This window comes from Penicillium psychrosexuale (genome assembly GCF_028828465.1).
Source record: "Penicillium psychrosexuale strain IBT 29551 chromosome Unknown utg000002l, whole genome shotgun sequence".
Lineage (NCBI taxonomy): Eukaryota > Fungi > Ascomycota > Eurotiomycetes > Eurotiales > Aspergillaceae > Penicillium > Penicillium psychrosexuale.
Window position 1 is genome coordinate 4,182,960 of NW_026643187.1, and position 15,251 is coordinate 4,198,210.

General features: G+C 47.8%; 4 protein-coding genes across 4 annotated transcripts; 2 read left to right on the top strand and 2 right to left on the bottom strand.

Moving 5' to 3' along the window:
- Positions 1-980: 980 nt before the first annotated feature.
- Positions 981-3,125, bottom strand: N7518_002752 (uncharacterized protein; the record flags this gene model as incomplete). The annotated part of the gene is made up of 1 exon (XM_057183680.1): positions 981-3,125. The coding sequence occupies one exon, from the start codon at positions 3,123-3,125 to the stop codon at positions 981-983; it is 2,145 nt and encodes a 714-aa protein (XP_057045130.1).
- Positions 3,126-4,230: 1,105 nt separating this feature from the next.
- On the top strand, positions 4,231-5,415 carry N7518_002753 (uncharacterized protein; the record flags this gene model as incomplete). Its single annotated transcript, XM_057183681.1, has 1 exon — positions 4,231-5,415. One exon carries the CDS (start codon positions 4,231-4,233, stop codon positions 5,413-5,415), a length of 1,185 nt encoding a protein of 394 aa, XP_057045131.1.
- Positions 5,416-8,925: 3,510 nt separating this feature from the next.
- N7518_002754 (uncharacterized protein) lies at positions 8,926-10,583 on the top strand (the record flags this gene model as incomplete). The annotated part of the gene is made up of 4 exons (XM_057183682.1): positions 8,926-8,940; positions 8,996-9,856; positions 9,947-9,977; positions 10,030-10,583. 4 exons carry the CDS (start codon positions 8,926-8,928, stop codon positions 10,581-10,583), a joined length of 1,461 nt encoding a protein of 486 aa, XP_057045132.1.
- A 329-nt stretch (positions 10,584-10,912) lies between these two features.
- N7518_002755 (uncharacterized protein) lies at positions 10,913-11,188 on the bottom strand (the record flags this gene model as incomplete). Its single annotated transcript, XM_057183683.1, has 1 exon — positions 10,913-11,188. One exon carries the CDS (start codon positions 11,186-11,188, stop codon positions 10,913-10,915), a length of 276 nt encoding a protein of 91 aa, XP_057045133.1.
- Positions 11,189-15,251: the final 4,063 nt, after the last annotated feature.

The window sequence follows — 15,251 nt, forward strand, 5'->3', positions numbered from 1 at the left end:
GTCACGAGATTGTGGGGCTTGATGGAGACGAAGATATTTCGATGGGGGACAGGAAGAAAAGTTGAGTCGGCGAGCCTTTTCTGACGCATTATATAGCACCGGGGGCTGAGCAGACAATGCCAACATGCTGGGCAACTTGGTGGCTTAATACGACCAATCAATCCACCCCACGTCATATACACTATCACTCAACCGGCCGGTGGAAGGAGGCCAAGTCGCTGGAGGTGCAGGTAATGGAGACAAAATTCAGGGTGCTGGTAGAGGAGCATCCCGACACGCTGACAAGTATGTCCAAACTGTCATTTACTTGGGAATGCTGAGGTCGGCTTTGCTAAAGGATTTGCCCCACCTAACAGTACAGTATACATCTCCTGTGCGCTCGCTGTACCATATTTCTTTAGAAGATTTGTTAAAGCCGTTCGTGGAGTTTCCAGAAACAGATGAAACCATAATCAAAGCACACCCAGGCAGGTACCGACATGGCGCCCACTTCCAAATAGGGTAGAAAAAAAGAGAGAGCACAGCAGCGGGCTGCTACTTATGCCAAAATCGGCAATGTTGATACTGTACCAGCCACATTCCAAGCCAGCCTGCATGTATCTTATTTTTTTACAACAAAAAGCCGGACACTCTTTCGGTCGACCTCGTATGCTTCGCGTTTACAGTACATACAGTATATATAAGCATACAAATTCACAAATGTCTTGAGTGCCAGAAGCGGCGGTCTTATCCAGTTGGAAGTGACGGAAAATCGGTAGTTAATGCAAGTGTATTAGTTAACAAGTCCGGAAATGACAATCTTGTGGACAGACAGACAAACTGAGTAATCAAAACATGAAAAGAATCCTGGCCCGGGAGCGGGTCACATGATCAATCTGTAACAAGCATGAAAAAGGACGGTATCCATCCCATATTCCGACAGGAAGCTATGTTCGCTTCGAAGTGGCTCTCCATATCGGGTAAGCCATACACCGTGTACACTAAGCCAGTATCTGATCCGTTGACATACATTCACCGCGAGAAAAAGGTGCAGGATTCCTTGAGTATTCGCAGCAACAAGATGGTGACAGCAACTCCGTGCAAGTTTGCCAGATATCCTCGAAAGTACGGCAAGACGACAGAGAGGTCCCAATTGCGAGGTTCACGAAGAGTTGATCCCAGCCGTCAACAAAGTTGCGTGTGAGAAGTGCACATGCGAACAGAGCGTTCACCAAAATCTGAACCCCCCTTGCCAAATCGACCGAATTTTCGACTAAAGTCTTGCATAACGGCTCGATTAGGAAATGCCGCTTGATACGCAATATCGCCAGAGCGAGGGAATCTTCCTGACAGCGTGTGTCAATGAACAGACAATCGTTTTCTAGACGCACGTTTACCGAGAACTTTGCCGGTGCCAAGTCGGCATATAGAGCTGCGAAAAAGACGTCGTTATATAGTGGCTTAGCAAGATCCAGGAAAGGTGAATGGAATCCACTGACTTCGTAGTCGATATATAGAAGCTTTTCACCTGGAAGAGGTGAGCCTTCTGATGAGATCATCACATTGCCCCCATGAGCATCTCCTAAGCCGAATACAATTGGCGAGTCCGAGAAGCTTGTAGGGGCCAGCACACTCTGTGCAAGAGCGTGGAGATCTCCGAAAGAAGAATAACGCTTGCCGTTGACACAAAGTGTAAGCTTGGTAAATTCCTCGAGTTGCAATCGGTGGCCGTCAACAACAATGCCGTCTTTGTACCATCTCGCAAATCGCTCCTCTTGTGCCAGTCTCAACCAGAAGAAGCGATGTATCTGCCATTTCTCAGCCATATATTTCCCACAGCCCTGGCTCTGAAAGGATTCACGATACGCTCTGAGAGTATCCTCAGATTTCCTCATTTCGATGTCGATCATCGACGTCAGGCCGTTCTCCGACGGCTTATGCATATACTCAGCATGAAGCTGCGACTGCGTGGAGAAGTCTAGATAAGGATAGCAGGCTACACTTTCAAGATTCAGAGGCTTCTGAATGAAAGGATAGAATGCTGTGATCTTCCCCCAGATCTTCTCCTCTAACCTCTGCTTCTCGATGGTCGTGGTCTTGAAAAAGACTTTCAGAGGATGATATGATTCGTCATACGTCATCGCCATAACTTCAGCCACGCCTGTGCGAGAGTTTGAAGAGAATGGGTTGAGAACGTAATCATGTTCCAAGTGCTGTAACGCCTTTTTCAGTTCCTCTTCCCCAATTGATACGGCCAATCTTAACACAGTTGAAGGGCCATAGTGGGAACAAAAACAAGAAGGCCGCGCAATGGAGCTTGCTATCGAGATGTGTACAGGACCTCGAGTCACACGAGCTCGCGTATGTAGAGAGCCGAAGTTAACATACCGCGAAAGCTGACTGGCAAGCCAAGCTCTATAGAGTGGCTCAAAGCGCATGTCACGAGCAAAGACTGGACTACACATCCCTATGCTACCCTTTTCGGAAGCATATGATATCAACTTTCTCCTGATGAAGTCCCCATTGTTCTCCAGATCTCGAAACCAGTAGCCAGTCAGAAGCAGGTCGGCAGTCACCCCGAAGATGATAGAGTCCTGTTTTGACCCTGTGGGAAAGATGAATGTAGAATCCAGAACCCAGTTGTCGTGCAGGACAACGGTATGGTTCTTGATCTTGGTCGCTTGCTGCACCCTCAACGTGGGCCACCCTTCAGATGTATAGCCTTCGTAGACTCTGCGATCTTTTCTAGACAGTAGATGAGTAACGCCTGGCGACGTAGAGAAGCTCTCAAGACTCAGGATTTTGTAAGAAAGCTTGACATCATTCGAAGTCCAACCAGCGAAGCGTACTCCGTCTACCGACTGCAAACTGTCTGCTGAGAGATCCCATGAAGGATGTTCCTCCCGTTGCATGGCTAGCAGTCTTTTCAACAGAGGTCTTTTGTCGTTCAGTAACGTCGCTATGTCGCCACGACCTTTGACCAAGATTGCGCCATCGAAATCCCGAGCTTGGTCAAGTGTCGAGCGTTCGGCGTGGTAGTAGACTGCACTACCACTAAATACAATAGCCAGGATATCAAGCTGGTCAGCCAGAAACTCGTCATAATGCAGAAAATGGTCGGAAATCAACTTCGCCAATGTATCCATGTCTGTTTGCTGAGTGGAAGGTGCCCTTTGAGAAGCTCAAGATATGGGCAGTCGTCTTGGATGGCTCTGACTCTTCGTGCTGAATCATTTGCTTTTCTATCGAAGGCAGACAGCGGCAGCATCAGGGCAAGCTGCGCACAGGACGTGCGGCTGTACATCCTCCCTGCCTATCCAATAGAGACGTCGAAATTTAGATGAATGAACCTCCAGGCGGCAGTAAGCTAGGTCTGATTGGCGAAAGACATCATGTATATTCCCGTCACCTACTGACATGTAAGCACATCGGCCGAAAGGAATATACGGATATACATACCTAGGTAACTGCCGCACTTCCCTAGATTTCCATCACGCGCAAACTCTTCCCCACCATATTTCTGAGTACCCACTTTATCACCCACTGTGGCTTCGCTATTGGATAGGAATTGACGGAGCTAATGCTCAAGTCTAGTTTTGTAGGAAATAATTGGTCTTCATCCCGCAGAGTTGAGCTGGCGATACGCCAAGGCCAACGCCCAAATATACATATCACTTTTCGGAAAAGCACGCACCATTAATTCAATGGGTAGACCTGTACAGACACATGGAGTTGACCCGTTTGACCCGGCCCGAACCGACCATTGACCCACGTTCGAAAAATTAGCTGACTCGCACCCCCCACGACTTTTTCCACCGAAGTCGATTTTTTTTCTTCACCCTTCAGTAGCTTCACATAGTATTTGATATTGAAACACCCCCCACTACGCACAATATTGTATGTTGATAGAAAGCAATATTTGAATAAAATAGATCTTAAGGATATAAGCTAAGAAGAAAATGGTATATATAAAAAAAGGGTTCGGTATATTGGAGCGCTCCACTACACTAAGGCAATCCCGCCCCTACTACGGAGTAGGTCCACAACGCAAATAACTTGTCACGTGCAGCTGACCGGATTTCATCGCAATTTCTGTGCTTGTGCTTCGTCTTACTCCTGCAATGCAAACAATCACGAAAACTTAATCAAGACAACTTGAACGAGCTTGCCAAAGACTCACTCTCGCATCAAAGCACACACACTGAGGACATTTAACGTCCTTCGTTAGATTACGAAGTAGGTTGTACAACGATGGCAGTCGTTGTATCAATCAACGGCGCCGGCAGTCTAGGGAAGACTGCTCAAATTCACTTACTACCTTCCGACTGGCGAATCCTTTGCCTGGGCGACATACTCGATGATGACTTGGACCTCAATGTGAAGCTGGCAGCTGCCGATTGGTGGTGGAAGAGCTCTACAGACGAGTTCGTGACAGAGCTATTCAAGGCTGTAATAAGGAGGCATTCGAGAGCCGCCGATTCAAGCAGCCCCCATCGCCTAGCTGTCCTCCAATGCGGAGTAAAGATGTTTGAAGCTGTCGCACTAGCAATGATTGCGATCAAAGAGAACCACGAGGATCTCGTAGTCGCCAAAACAACATTCGACATCATCATCTCTAAACTGGGGCTCACAATACCAAGGGAACATCACATGATTCTTATCAAATATCACTCAGACCTCGATGACGCAGTGGAGACGCCTCATTCCGGGAAGAGCAACCCCATAGGTCGAGATCATGAACGCTATCAAGCGATGCTCCGTCGAGCGCTCAGAATGCAGGAATTGGAAGGCCAATACGATTTGATCTGCGTTGAGCCAGGCCGGCATTCACAGCGTCAAACTCAGGATGTCATACGTGGCTACTTGAGCAGCTCAAAGATTCTGCCGGATCTACTGAAGCCGACCTTCGAGAGGATCAAGACTATCTACGCGATAGCAGGACTCTCGGAGTGTGGCAAGAGCACAGTCGCTGACATGATCCATAAGGCACATGGCACGAGCGGAGCACGACTAAAGATGTCATACTTTCTTGATGGAGCGAGCAATGAGTTAGGACATGACATCTATTCGCTGTCCGGAGAGCGACGAGCTGCAGCTTTACTAAAAGGGTTGGATGCTTTTGGCCGCTACCATTGGTACCTATCGACACTCACAATCGAGAGCGTCCATCGGTACGATTCAATCGCACCTTTGAAATCATATCTCGGATCCCTCTTGCAGATCATCTACATTGAGACAAACGAAGAGCTACGGTTGGAGAGAAGTGCCCGACCAAGGCTTCGATTGGAACAGAAAGACGCCGTAAAGAGGGAGCGGGGTGCTGAGCGCGTTAAAGAGATAGCTGATGTTGTACTCGACAATAATGGACCGAAAGAAAGCTTGGAAGATGCATTGCGGGCTCTACTGCAAGGAAGAGAACAATGTCTAGATTGCTGATCTTGAAGCGTTACTGGTTTAAATTATTTGCGCTCCAGTCCATGCGATACATGAAGTCTTCCTAAGCCTCGAGCGATGATCCTGCTTCGTAGAGTGCGCCGTCACCGTCTGACTTCTTGCAATGATATCAAATTCTCTCGGCATAAGTGACCTCTTCGTGTCGTGTCTCGTTGCTGATTCAGACTACAAAGTTCGATGACTGCTTTCAGGGCTTCTTCCACGTCTTAAAGTTGCATGATTTTCTGTATTTACTTGCAAATGAGTGTATTATGCGGACTACTGAATGTGTCATAGGTCGTTGAGTTCTTAGGATGATCGAAGCGTATCTCTCACTCTTGCCAGGAAGCTATCACGGCCGAACCAGCCGCTTAAGCGTTTCCACCTGGAATCCGTGTCGACACGCTTGCTCCAATTGGCGTATTTTCTCGCTCGGACTCTGAGTGACATTGCGATTAAGCTATTGCTCGAGAGCTCCCTTCGTAGAACGCCGGGGATGGTCAGCACTTCTGTGATCGACAGTCAGTACAAATTAATCATCAGCGAACATTTGCAGAAATAGTCGGAAGTGGAAGAGGAATTACCCCAGATGGTGCGAGTAATTACACGCCACAGTGTCAATGGCAGTGGCGTATCAATCCCTAAGCAACAAGGATACCAAATCAGCAGATGAGCAGTCGCGCATACGATAAAACTCATCTTACAAATGATGTCTGTCGCTACACTGTAGGATATGTCCTTCAACTGAACCCAGTGACTGTGCCTTAATTAAGCATTAATCCCTCACGCGGACCGCGAAAACGTACTTGCCATCAAGAATCCACTCGTCGTTCGACTCGACCAGAGCCTGGACGGTACGTCGGGCGTCGTCTTCTGATAGGGCGCCACCGGCTCTGGACTTGTGGAAGAGAGAGTCTAGTTCGCATACCGGTATGGAAAGCTGTTTGCCTAGTCGCCGTGCGAAAGTACTCTAGCATCAGGGGTGCGGCATTAGATTAGTCGTACAGTGACGTGACATTTCTGTAGGAGTACCTTTCCTGCTCCCGTAACCCCAATGACTTGAATCCTTCGTCCAGAAAGCTGCGGCTCCGAAGTCATCCTGGGCGGACTTTAGGGAATAAGGAGAGGATGTAATGCGATGTAGCTACTGTACCAGTAGAGGCCGAATCGAGTGTCCGTTTTGCCTGGAGGAACTGAGGATTCAGGAACTACGTGACGAAAATTTCTTTCTCCGCTCCTTTCCCCCTAGAAGCACATGACCACCCTGGGTGCACGGACTACGAGTGTGGATCTTCCACACTATGTTCGCACAGCTATGAATACTAGTGCAACACTGTAATCGTGTCGCCGCCCCACACCGCATCGCGGTGTGGGTATGCCCTGACCGTTTTCTACCATTCACAGCTGTTAAATGACACATTTCCGACCTACCTATTCACTCATCACAACTCGTTTCAGATACCCCATAACTCCAATCTATTGACGAATCCAACATCATGGCCATCGTGGTAAGCCTGTCGCTGTCAAAACATTGCTTTCAACGCTAATGTAGATCATAGGATGACCCGCCGTCCGGGTGGACCTCGAGTACGAAGATGACTGGGAGACGGAGGATAGTTTCGGACAAGATCTCTGTGAAAAGATGAATCTTGGGAGAGGCTGTCCGATTATGTGTCATTGCACAGACCATGCCTACCTTTTGAAGCCGGCGGAAAGTACTACTTCTGGTATTGCGTTGGTCTCGATGTCTTCGAAATCACCTCTCTGACAACCCTGGATGAGATCATCAAGACTATGAAGGAAAAGGGAGATAGTGCCTTGAAGACCAAGCAGATTATATGATAAAGAAATCTGGGGGTCCTCCGGAGACAGGAGGACCTTCCTCCTGAAAAGGCACAATATTAAGTATAGCGGACTCGATGAAAGAAACAGGGATGTTCACGGACTATCCCTCCAGAAGAAAGCGCTCAAGGCAGCGCAATACCAGGACATGTTGAGTGACAGTTTCTAAACCCGAGTCGCAGATCCCTGCGCAAATTGCCAGTTTTTGATGGAGCTTCACGAGGGGCTTCGGAGAACTTCTGTCGTTTTGCTGGGTCTGCGGGGGCACCCGCCTAGACCACCGATGCCCAGAGCGGGCGTCTATTTAGCTGAGCAGATGCCCCTCGACACCGTTGATCTCGGTGCGGTGTCTTACGTGTTTGGGACCGTCGGCCTTAGCTTGTTCTTCAACTAGTGGAGAACCCGTACCAACCCGCTTGGTCATTCCTCACATAACTTGTGTAATTTGATCACTGAGTTTTCCCCCGTGCTAACATCTATTCACTGATCCTGAGCCTGAGCACTCTCAGAAAAGCGGCAGCCAAGAAAGGAAAGCCCTACCTGGCAGACATTATTCTGTCCATATAGAATATATTCAATGCGAAGATCATAGTTTAGCAGGAACCGGAAGAAATTGGACTGCTTGATTGGTTAACGACACCTATCCCTAATCTCACTGCTGAACATTCGCTGCAAGCTCCTTATGCAGAGGTGGCGCGACGCCTGTCCTTCCGGGAAGAAGAACAAGACTTACTACCAAACAGCCAATTTGGCGGATGTCCTGCGTCTGATTAGCGTATACTGTATAGGCAGAGCAAGGCCGAAGCCGCCTAGTGAATCATCCACATGGCGGATCCGAGGCGGACATGCTATCGGCTTCCATGGAGTTAGCTATATTGAGCTCTTTGCTCTCTGCGTAGTGTAAGATGTCATACTATAGTAAGATACGGTACTATAAATATTTGTTTTACGTTGGCCCTTCAATTAATGCGGCCTGTTCAAAATGATCATTATTTAAGTCCTGGCAGTGGGGCTAGGAAAGAGTTGTTAGGTGTACATTTATCAAGCCAATTTCGAGAACGATGATAACAAGATGATCTACTAACACCTAGGTTCACTATCAGGCAACCCCTCCCACCCAACCATTAATCCCCGAGGCTAGTGTGTCGCTCGTGTGGCCGCATGACCTCTTCCAATCCTCCTCAAAACCCCTCTTAAACCGGCACAACTATCATGCTCAGACAGCAATATCTTCAACTGGATCAAGAAGGCGTTTCTGTAACTTCTTGTAACCTCCTTCCTGAGACAGAACACGGGCGACTTCAGTGATGTCCTGAGATGCTTTTTCATACACATCATAATAAAGCACATCCCAGATATAGAGTTTATCGCTAGATTGGAAAATCATTGTGGAGGCATCGTCATCCTCTAATATTGGTCGACCCGGAGCAAGACCATAGCCTCGAACAATCTTTTGACCCGCTGAATCGACACCATTCCACTCGTACTGTCTTCTGGTCTAAAGATCTGCTTCAACTCCCGCCGGATTTTGAGTACCGATACAGGGGGATTCTTAGTGTCAGCCAGGTCATTGTTCTTTGGCTGTCAGATTGTTGTCCGCCATCCACAGGATTCCGCCCCAGCCCCATACCCTGCTAAGTTTCTTCTACTCCACTCCTTCGGACCGATCTCATGCCCGACACCATGGTACGTCACTTGTTCTCTCTGAAATAATTGATCCGCTTTACTAATCCGCTACCAGAGTGGCCCCCGGTTCAACAATAACCCTGTCTGCTTCGCCACAGTCCGGTCGGTTGAACGCAAACCGAACATTGATGAACCGGGCCTTCGGGCTAAAGTTGCCTTCATGACCAGCATCCAAACTCTCGAGGAAGAGACAATGGTTCGGTCGCTGCACCCTGCTCTGAAGCATTGCGATTGTGTTTCAGTAGTTGAGGGTGGTCCGGTGAGGAAACCTTTGTGGCTAGTCCATGTCCGCGGCGCCCGGAATATCAACAACACACACGCCGCTGGCAGGGAAATACATGTCCTGCCGGCACAAACTCTTCCACCCGTTACCCCCTTGGGTCTGTTGATGCGTTATGTCAATATCCACCGTATCGACCCCCGGTCTTTTCTCGAACCCCAGAAAGTCAACTTAATTCGCGAAGCCTTCCCAGGTTCCATCGGAGCACAAATACTCCTCACTGGTTGGCTATTGATTTTGTTTCCGGAGAAGAAGTCGCTAGAGGCATGCTGGGATAAGGGTGTCCCGGACGAGGTCGGTGGTTTACGGGTCGGATACATCATAGCATCATTCCATGCGACAGCTAACATCGTCGAGTCCGGTCGAGCGGTTAGCAGTGCGCCAGGAACCCATGTCCCGCAGGCGGCACTCGGCCTACGATTACGGCTCCCAGGTGGCCAGGAGGCAATCACGACAGTGACGCATGCGTTTGTCCGTCTTGCCGATTCCAGAATGTCAAAAATAAGGAAACGTTTCACGGAGTATATCTTGACAGCGAAAGATTACCTCAAGCGGATGCGACCACCGCCGCGGCAGGCACCACAGGCTGCCATTGTCCACCCGAAACAGGTTGCGAACTCGCCGCTTGGTAAACAAGTATGGTTGAGCGGAACAGACACCTGTGTATCTATAATCTTTCCTTTGGTGTGCTAGGGTACATGATGTGAACATAACTAACCTCACTAGATTGGCACTATTACAGTAACTTACGACCGATGTACGCGCCACCGTATGATTCCATATCCCAATGGATTTCAACACGATTTGAGTTTGGTCACTGGGCCGAACCTCCCCCAGCTCACGAATCCCCCCCCACACCCCCCGGGTGACAGAATGGGGTCCATATGAAGCGGCGCTTCAAGGCCGGCCAGTTTTTCTGCACCGCTACCATATTTCAACCGGAAGAACATTTACTCACCAAGGCCATGGAGTAACAACACAAGCCCAGCAGTGTATTATCCATGGGACCCAGTACAGCTGGGATGCACGGGCGTTTGGTACAGCTTTGCTATGGAGGACTCTTCGAGACACCGATAGCGTTCGCGGGGCATCAGGCAGTGTCCTATGCTTAGGCGAACCACAGCACGAGACAGCTAGAGCTCTTCTCTTCCAGAACTTCGAGGCACCCCTGACGGCGAGTGAGAATGTGCATATCGATGAGAAGGAGGATGCCCCTGTCTTTAAAGGGGGGTTTCTTTTGCCCGAAGAGATCCGTCGCTCACAGATTATTACCGTGGGAGAAATATATCCAGAAGACTTCCGTACCCCGCAGAAAAGTTCTAACTCGGAGGTCTCTACGCAGGAATATGGTATGACTGTGTAGGCATGTTTGAGAGGAGAGCTGTTCCGGTAGATAGGGAAAGGTTTGCTAGCGGAGAGTACGAATATGGGCGGAAGGATGAGATTGACTTGCTTGAGAATATCATTATCATCATCATGATCTTTTACTTTTCCATCGGATTCAATCAATTTTCATCAATTTTCATCTAGTGGAGAACCTCTAACGTAGTATCCATCAGGAGTCGTACAAGCCCGGTCTCAATGTTTATAAGTGTCGACCGGACTTGGAGCACAGGATGTAGGTACTGACAGGCCGGATGTCTGCCCCACTCCCCTAGGGCGAAACTCCTCCTGTAGATAACTGCGTATATCCTAAAGGGTATTTAGAGCTACCGAGTCTGGGCCCTGTGGGAGGCCGGCTACGATGCCCGAGAAGTCGTGGCCTGGGATTGCGTATGGGTGGGAGTATGTCTCAGGCCATGTGAGCATGTCTCGGATGATGGTTGTTGCTTTGATGCTGATTAGGAGGTGGCCTGGGGTTGGGGTTGGGATTGGGATGGTGTCGATTTCGAGGGCTGTTGATGGGGCTGGGTTTGTTGCGGAGTATGGAGGGTCGGATGGGGATGGGTGGACGCGGACAGCTTGCATTTTGTATAATTTTTTTTGCTTGTCAATTTGACTTTGAATTTGGTTTTGGTGCTGATTTTGGGTTCATGAGTTGATGTGAATTTTTGGCTTTTATGTGTTGAGGTTGGAATATACGAAGTAGTGAATAGGCTATCTGTGTAACCTGTGGTTATGCAGGTGCAAAGGGTTAGGGCTAGTGGGGCCAGATGCGTTGAGGCCTTGTTACCTTATTATGGCCTTATTATGGCACGATTGCATGCATTAAACCCTTGGAACTGAAACCGACCCTGACCAATATGCCTATGCGTAACCTCCGGGTTGTGGGGGTCTCGGACGGGTAGAGCCGCACGCTAATCAAACAATGGGATTGTATTTTATACTTTTGAAAAGGATATAAGCTAAAATTGGACTCTGTACACTATTGTGGACTAGAAAGAAATAGTAATGGAATTATGAGAGATAGTTGAAGTAAAAATGGGGTTCATTAACTACATTCAGTAGTAAGAGACATGTATGCGAAGAAACTATTTACACAAGGCAATGATGGCTGTACACCGAAAAAAAAGCCCCTGCTTCTCTTCAACCCTGTTCACCTTGACCTTTTGTCTCTGGCCATGTGAAAGAACTATGTCTAACAGCTCATACTCAACGTTGAGTGAGAAATGTTGACCGATAATGAGAACATGTTATTAGGCAGTTTATCAACATTTGCGGTTTGTTACTGTCACCGAGATATCCCCTGTGACAATGTACGCCCTTTTGGCCTTTAGGTTCCATTGAACCCATTTAAGTTGTGATACAAAACCCTTGATCTTGCCTGGTCCTCAGTAGGTTGCATTGTCCTTTATCCTCATTCTCTTCAAGGCCTCCCGATACAGCTTCATACACTGATATCATCGCCAAACTGGACCAGTTTAGCGCTGATTCTGCACCTTCACGTCGAAGAATACCAGTATCTGCGGATGGCTACTAGAAGCTCTTCCTAGGAAGGACTGTCCGATATAGCACTTGATGTTACAAGTACTTGAACGTCCGCTTTTCTCGCATTGGCGGCATGCCAATGGGTACGTTTTTTGACTTCCAATGACCATTTGTAACGATGCTAAATGCAGCAGGAAGCACGTTCCTTATGTTGATCGCTCTTCGAAAATTCTGGTTAATAAAGCCCATTTTGTATACTCAAAGACCGAGGAGCTCGTTTAGAAGTGGTAATAGTTAAAGCTCTGTGGCCAGAGTATCAATATCACACTCTCTTCTACCATAATTCCATAAGGTTACCTACTAAATAAAGCTGATAGCCAAGGTAAATTCGTGTCTATCGAGAATGGCACAGTTCATATCTTCCCTTAGGCATAACTAACGAGCCTAGAACCGCATGACTATCAGATCGGAATTCTGGAGGTAGTACATTCAGCAAACCTAAAGATTATCCTTCTCAATACGGAAAAGGAGAACCAAACGAAAAGTCTCAGGGGAAGCCTCATTCACCTCCAGCGTTCCCTATTAGAGAGAGTCCCTCCTATTTTCAATAGCTGGTCAACTGAATTCTAGGTATCGGACTCTGTTATAATTGATTCAAAGTCGATCGAGGAGGCTGGGTTAATACTCAAGGCTTTACGTCCAGAGAGCCTCGATAAGATAGTATAAATCTATGTTGGCCTTCCAGTCACAATCTTCGGGCTATCATTCAACATACTGATATCGGAATGGAACGCGAGTGCCGCTTCTTTCGAGTACTCCAACGGGTTTATCTAGATATATTCTACAGTAGACCCGACAAACTTCAAATACACGCGGATGAATCTGATAGCGCCACCAATTATTCAGTTTCCTCCATGCTGAAACGAATGAGCGGAAAATCTTGGCTTGTTAGGGCAAAGCTCATGTTCACACTCGAAAGGTCGGGTAGGGACTCGGGAGAGAGCGGCTATTCTAGCTGAACTCCTAGAAGTTTCTAGGCCACGGTTCTAGTGCAATTCTTCAACCTCGCTCCCTTCCCTCGATCCTCGTTAAAATGGATCCCTAACAACAACTTCGCGCCGAACTCCGTACCGAACTTGGCGCAGAATTCACCGCCACAATCGAGACCCTTCGCGGCGAAATCCGAGATCTTCAACAGACACTTTAACAACAAGCGCAGTTTCAACAACCACCTGCTCCCCAAGTAAGACGTCCAAAGTCTTCGCTTCCAGATCCAGAGAAGTTTACTGGTTAGTCAGTTAAATACGATACGTGGGATGCCGCTATTTGTGCCAAACTCGCTATCGACAGACCAGCGATCGGAGATTCGACAGCCCAATTCTATTACGTCTATCTCAACCTTATAAGCCAAGTTCAGGTAATGGTCCTACCCCAGCTCGCTATCACACGCGATTCCGGCATACACGATTTCAATACAATTCTCAATTAACTCCGTCGCGTTTACGATAATCCCAATAAGACTCAAGAAGCCGAAGATCGTCTCCTTTCGATCAAGCAGGATACCGATTCGATCCCCGCTTATATCGCTAAGTTTGAGAGAGTTCTCTACGAAGCCAAGGTCAAGACTGGCCCGACGTTATAAAGATCTCCGCTTTCCGCAAAGGCCTTAATAATTCACTCCGCAGTCGCCTTTCCCAACAACTGAATCTTCCACGTACTTACCCGGAATTTATCAAAATTGTCCAATAACTCGCCGGATATTCTTTCTCGTCCACTCATTCAAACGTAACAAATTCTTCGCATACTAATTCTAACAACCACAATAACAGCGACCGTATGGACCTTGCTGTTGGTTCAATTAACCCAGACCTAGCTGCTCTCGAAGCTAGTGACGAAGATGATTTTGATTACGACGCTGCTATTGCTAGTCTAGCATCTAGGGACTAGATGGAATTTCGCGCGGGGGTTATGTTACGATCGCTATGCTTGTTTGTTATTGGCATTATTGCAAAGCGGTCAGCGGCTAGCTATATTAACTAGCTGCCTCCCACTTTGCAACTTGCTTCTTCTTTCTCCCTTATCTTAGTTATTTTGAATTGATGCACTCTTTCATCTTTGCAAGACCTGGCTCGTCACAGGTTACAGTATATGCTGACTCACACTATAGCGCCGCCGGTGTTGAGGCCGGAATTGAGCTTGAGGATGCCGAGCCTACTCGCTCGCTTACTCGCTCGCCTAGTGCCAGTGGCAGTGGCAGTGGCCGTGGTCGTGCCAGTGGTCGTGTCAGTGGCCGTGGCCGTGGCCAACCCCCCTCGCCGGCACCGCTGAGTTTGATGGCCCAGCAAGCAATACGAGGTCCAGGGCCGGCACTGCCAACTCGAACTAGTCGTAAGTCCCGCGGACTATTTCATTGAAGTCCTCGAGAAGAGTAGATATTTGCCTCGAGATTCTTATGTTCCTATCCTTTGTCCTGCCGAAGCAGAGAATCTTTCAGTTTCGCCGCTTTTTATGCCTTTTTGATGATCTCGGAATGATTCTCGAACACTGCTGACATGATTAATATCAACATTAGGAGCTTCACCGGGCTATAGGGCTCTCCTTTTCTCTTTTGTTTTTCTTTTTCTTTTTTTTTCCAAAAACTGGACCTCGGCTCCAACCCCAAGTTTTGTCTGTATATTGATGTATATCTTATTATTTGTTTTTCTTGTTTTCATTCAAGCCTCGGAAGGCAACCTGTACATTTATATCTATTTTATATTCATTGATCAATTTTGACGTTGCAACTTTGCCGTTAACCTGGGGCCATTTTCTTCCCGTAAATTGGTAGCCAGTATCTCTGAACTCGGGGTAGATCTGATGGAGGGAGGAGGTAGACTCTGGGACTCGGAGATATATGAAAATGTGTAGTAGGTAGTGAATAGATGGTAGTAAAGAAGACAAAGCGAAATTATCGAGATAGAAAGAGCATGGGATCATGAATGCTCGAGGGATGTTGGCTTGATTAGCCTCGGTTTGTTGGCGGTGGAACCCTAGGCTAGACTAATATCTACAGCGCCAGCGGCAACTGGCTCAGTAGTGCTAGTAATAAATAATTGTAAGCAAATGTCATTTGATCTAGAGAATTGCTGTCTTGATATATATCTCTTCGGAATATCCATTCGGT